Source organism: Apodemus sylvaticus, chromosome 20 (assembly GCF_947179515.1).
Source record: "Apodemus sylvaticus chromosome 20, mApoSyl1.1, whole genome shotgun sequence".
In the NCBI taxonomy this organism is placed as follows: domain Eukaryota; kingdom Metazoa; phylum Chordata; class Mammalia; order Rodentia; family Muridae; genus Apodemus; species Apodemus sylvaticus.
The window spans coordinates 16,861,197-16,866,354 of NC_067491.1; the positions used below are offsets into that span (position 1 = coordinate 16,861,197).

At 43.2% G+C, this 5,158-nt stretch overlaps 1 protein-coding gene across 1 annotated transcript; it reads right to left on the reverse strand.

Moving 5' to 3' along the window:
• Positions 1-236: 236 nt before the first annotated feature.
• On the reverse strand, positions 237-4,821 carry LOC127671039 (lysozyme C-2-like). Its single transcript, XM_052165708.1, has 4 exons — positions 4,590-4,821; positions 2,894-3,058; positions 956-1,034; positions 237-482 (listed from the first exon to the last, which is right to left on the reverse strand). Exons 1-4 carry the CDS (start codon positions 4,768-4,770, stop codon positions 416-418), a joined length of 492 nt encoding a protein of 163 aa, XP_052021668.1. The 5' UTR covers positions 4,771-4,821; the 3' UTR covers positions 237-415.
• Between the last annotated feature and the right edge of the window lie 337 nt (positions 4,822-5,158).

Below are 5,158 nucleotides of genomic sequence, written 5' to 3' on the forward strand. Positions count from 1 at the left end.
GTGCTGAGCCTGCACAAAGCCCTAGAGCTCACACAACTGCCATTTTCCAAAGATCGACTCTTCTTTAAATAGTTGTATTTTTATGCAGCACAGGGCTGATCAAGATGAATCCTGGTGGAACTCAATGTAAATCACTTCCTGGGTGAAGAACTGACATAGAGAGTTGTGTGTGTGGCAGTCACTGTGCTGGATGACTGTCAGCAGCATCCAGACTTTAGATGACTGACACAGGAGGCTTTGCACAACACAGGGAACACAGTATCAGCTTAAGCCCCTTAGGAAGAAGTCCCCATTTTGTCCTGTTTCTGCTGAAGTCCTGTTAGTTTGAGGGGAAAGTGAGGAAGTGTGACCTTTCCCATACCTACTCCTATAGTGAGAGAGAGACAGAATGAGCTGCAGTACAAGCACACAGTGGTCAGACTCCGCAGTTCCAAATAAACTGGGACAGATCTCGGTTTTGGCAGTATATACGCCATTCTACCCTGTGGAGGAAAGGGACATGGGGATAAATGGTTAAAATCTGTCTCCTCTGTCACACACACAAACTCAGACCTTATGAGGGAATATAGTGTGAATGTGACACTAAAGCAGACTGGGTTCTGGGCCAAGAGCTAGTGTGACAAACAGGCTATACCTGCTCCTAGAAGCTGCTACTGACTCTGGACCTGAGTCTGAGTAGCGGTTTGATGCTCTGCCTCCTCAGCACAGCACGGGATGCCCAATAGTGATGCTACATCCCATGTGCTGTGCAGCCCACTGACTCTACAACTAGTCTGCAGGTCTGAGAAGGAAGTAGTTATATAGGGGACTCTCACAAATTGGAGAAATTCCCTAAAATTGATGATAGAGGAAAAGCCCGCAGCTGCATCCACAGTTCTCAGAATGACCCTTGGGCCTTAGACACACTGCTTATATCCACAGAACCAGCCATTCCCCTTCCAGTGATTTAACATACCATGCTCGAAGGCTTTGGGGATCCCTCGCAACCCTCTTCACACATTTTATGGCCTGAGTGATGTCATCCTGCAGCAGAGCTGAAAGACAGGGGTGAAGAATGACCAGGACAGTGAGAGAACCACTTCAGGTCAGAACCAGTCAGCTTTCTCTGTGGCAGTGAGCAGAGAGTTCAAGGAATTATTCCTCAAGTGTCTGTGCATCTGTGATTACTGGAGACAGTCTCTTGATTCTTCTCAAAACCATGACTGTAGTAACAAATACTGACCCGAATTCTAATCTTAAATAGAGAATAAAGTTATGGTAGCAATATTCTGTGCTTGAAAACAGCACACTTAAGTCTTATCTCTTAAAGCAGCTGGGCCCCTTCCATGTGACCTGATGAAAGTCACCCTATTTCTCATTTATGGAGTCCCTGGTTGGCCTGGGATGTGCTTGAGTGGTCGTGGGTTTGAGCCTGTGAAACTGCTGGGGTCCTTAGCATCCCAGCCCTGATGAAAAGGAATGAAGCCATTGAAGTAGTGAGGACTCACTGCAGGGTGTGTGTCTGTCGGCTGGGGTGAGGGAAGCCCCTGTTCATTCACACACAGGGAAACAGAGCAGGAAGAGAACTGTCACCTGTGTATCTACCACTGAAAATTTATCTTAGAGAAAAACCAGGGTCTGGAGAGATGGCTCAGTGGCTAAGACCACAGATGCTCTTCCAGAGGGTTTAATTCTCAACACCCACAAGGCAGCTCAGAAGTGTCTGTAACTCCAGTTCCAGGAGACCTGAAGCTCTGTTCTGGCTTCCACAGGTACCAGAGACACATAGTGCACAGAATCATATCAGGAAAAAAATCACACACACACACACACAAACACACACACACACACATTAATTAATACTTTAAAAAAGAAAACAAAACGTAAGTCTTTTTATGTATAAAACTTTTTCTAGCACTTTATAACTACAAGACTGGAAGGAACCCAGCTGCTTTAAGACATAAGACTTAAGTGTGGCGTTTTCAACCACACAATATCGCTCCTGTAATTTTAGTGCCTTTTAAGATGAGAATTTGGGCAAGCATTTGTTACTGCAGATGTGGTTCTGAGGGATAGCGGTGTCATGAAGCTGTGTAAGTATAATTAATGTAAAATTGTAATATCTTTACATGTCTTCATGTGAGCACATATGTGTATGATATAACTTTACATGTATGGACAGTATAGATTGATGTTCTCCAGGAGCATTCTCCAAAGGTTTCAGTTAAGTCAGTCCTCTGGATGCTCACACTGGGAGTGACACTCCTTTGCTGGTGTTTTCTAACACTTCCCACTGACTATAGATGAGTGTACAGAATGCTCTTAAAGTCAGACTTAGCAAGTTGCAAAGAATGTCCCAAGTCCATCTTGTCTTGGAAAAATTAACAACCAAGTTTAACAGAGCAGGAATTAGTACAGATCACGGTCCGAGGGCTGCTCCAGAAGCAGTCCACAGTGTTTGCAAGGCAGGGTCTGCAATGGCTGGCAGAGCAGGCTGTGGACAGTGAGGCCCTCAGATATGCCTGTGTCAGACTCCCCGGTGCTGGGGTGACATATGCATATCACCAAACTCATCGTTTTTTTTTTTTTTTTTGCCACTGGGGTTAAATTGTAATGACTTGTCCATCAGAACTATCTGTCCAGCCTCTATTCATCTCATTTTATTCATTCATTGATTGATTTTGACAGTATGACCAAGGACCCTCTAATATATAGACAGTGTATTCTATTGCCAAATTATACTATAAGCCTAATGCCTCACTTGGCTAATTTGGATGTAGCTAAGAATCATTTTCTAACAGGCTTCCCAGATTCCCTATGCTTCCCCCAGAGTTATGCCTCCTGCACAGAATCTCTGCTCTTGCAGTAAGAGCACAATGGTAGTTTGCTGTCACTGTAACCGGTCTTCTCTTACCGCTGCAGGGCATTCCACAAGCATTCACTGATCCTGGGGTTTTGCTGTCATTACACCAGTATCGGCTGTTGATCTGAAATATCCCATAGTCCCTGCTTTTGCTTCCAGGGTTGTACTTTATAGTGCTTGTGTTATAATTGCTCTCGTACTGAGCTAAACACACCCCTGAGAAGAAAAAGAAAATTTATCAATAAGTGTCAACAGCAAATGGTCTAAACTTGATAACAAAATCAGGTTTTGAGCTGGCTGAATTTTGGAAGTGATGTACTAGAAGTACAATTGTTTGGTTAAATTGTATAATGTGTTACCACTAGTTCAGCCTGGGTCTGGCTATGCTGGCCAGGATAGTCTCTGGGGACAAGCGATCCTCCTGCTTCTGTCCTTCAAGTAGGTAGAACTGCTGTGCCCAGTCAGAAAGTAATTTTCAAGTGCCCTTTGAGGACAGATCAATCTGTGCCAAAAATAAACAGGTTAAGGGACTTTTAAAACATAAACCTGTCACAGTGGTGCTCAATTTTATTCCATACAGTTGGTAGGCAGAGGCTGGTGAACCTGTGTGAGTTTGAGACCAGCCTGGTCTGCATAGCAAGTTCCAGGCCAGCCAGTGCTATAGGGTGAAACCATGCCACCTTCCAAATAAAATGGCTATTTCTGCCATTGCTTTTATCATTTTCCCTGACACCTATCTTATCCTTCAAGATATGTCTGCCTATAATAGAAATGCAAATAGTAGCTAGGCACGTTTAATAAATTAATATGAACTGTGAATGCTGCTAGAAGTATTAATATTAGGAAAAAATAAGGATTTTTTTCAGAACTATTGGTTAAAGAAGTAATGTGAATTTTTATGTTAAGTTAGAATTCTTTCTTCTACTCTGTGTCATCAAGTATCCTTCTTTGACACTGAGCTTGCAGTCTCCTGCCTCAGCAACCCATTGCTTGGGATCCAGGAGTGTGCACCATCACAAATGTCTAATGAGAATATTGAAAGCAAAAACATCAGGACAAAAAAAAGGCTATTCTGCAATTTCAACCATCCACCCACCCACACAGGCATCTCTCTCTTGAGTAGTACCCACTCGAATCTAATCTGATGGTGATACCATAGATGATGTAAGCCATAAGGAACTGTTGGTCATCCACATCTTCCACTGTGTGAAACTAAAGGCTACCATTTAAAATAAATATTGTGTGAAGAATGCTACTAAGTCACTTCATATTCAGTCTCTGATGATCTCATTTATACAGCAACTAGGGGCAAATAGGATCCCTCTGCCCTGTGTAGAAAGGTCAAAAAATTTATCTGAAATGTTGCACACCATGGTAAGAGAAGTGAAGACAGACACCATGTCAGTCCAGGATCTCAGCTCCCAAGTACTAAATGACTGAGTCTCCCATCTGTTCTCACCCCCCTTTTCTTGTTGGCTGCAGAGTCTGAAGCACCTGGAAAACCTAGTGGCAGTCCATGAGCACCTGAGAACCCATTGGCTTCGCATGACGCACAATGTCCCTTCCAAGCCCTCACCCCAGCATCTCTGATTCAAAAGACAAAAAATTGATGCTTTCAGTCAAATGAACTCAGTCACACAGGGAACAAACATGAAAGCGTATGAGGCAGCTCCCTCTCTGGTCACTCATTGCTTCCTTGTCCCTGTTCTGAAAGCTTAGCTGGAGGCCTCAAGAAGAAGAGACTTACAGTTTCCCAGGCTGATCCCATAGTAGCCAGCCATCCCATTATTTTTGAGGATTCTGGCCAACTCACAGCGTTCATAGACCTTGGCCTGGACAGTGACAGAAAGCAGGAGGAGCCCCAGAGTCAGGAGAGCCTTCATGGTGACTGGAAGCTGGATCAGCTGCTGACTGACTAGAGAAAGCATGCCTGCTATTTAAGCATCCTCCAAGTCCCTCCTTTCCCAACAGCTTGTGGCCTCCTACTTTTGAGCTGTGTGTAAAAAAGGTAGTTCCTACAGATCTCTGGACTTCAGTACTTGACATTCGTTTCCCATGTATTTGATGAGAGATGCTCTGGTGGCCCAGGAATATGCACACAATATTTATTTTAAATACTTAAACATTTTAAATAACTTAAAGATTTGGCTCATTAAGAATGAAGAAGTACTTCTGTTTCTAAATGAGGGGTATTTTATTATAAAGTTAAGTGGAAACAAAAGAAAAAGCCAATTAATATTTACAGTTAAAACCAGCAACTACTTTCACCAACATGACTTCGTCTTAAACTATTTTGGATGCATCCAACATTTTACA

What these genes read in the sequence shown, in the direction of transcription:
- LOC127671039 (XM_052165708.1), bottom strand. Translation starts at nt 4,770, where the DNA reads ATGCTTTCTCTAGTCAGTCAGCAGCTGATCCAGCTTCCAGTCACCATG. An exon ending in TTGTGGAATGCCCTGCAGCG is followed by an intron (nt 1,035 to 2,893) that starts GTAAGAGAAGAC and finishes CCTGTCTTTCAG; the next exon opens with CTCTGCTGCAGGATGACATC. An exon ending in CCCCAAAGCCTTCGAGCATG is followed by an intron (nt 483 to 955) that starts GTATGTTAAATC and finishes TTTCCTCCACAG; the next exon opens with GGTAGAATGGCGTATATACT.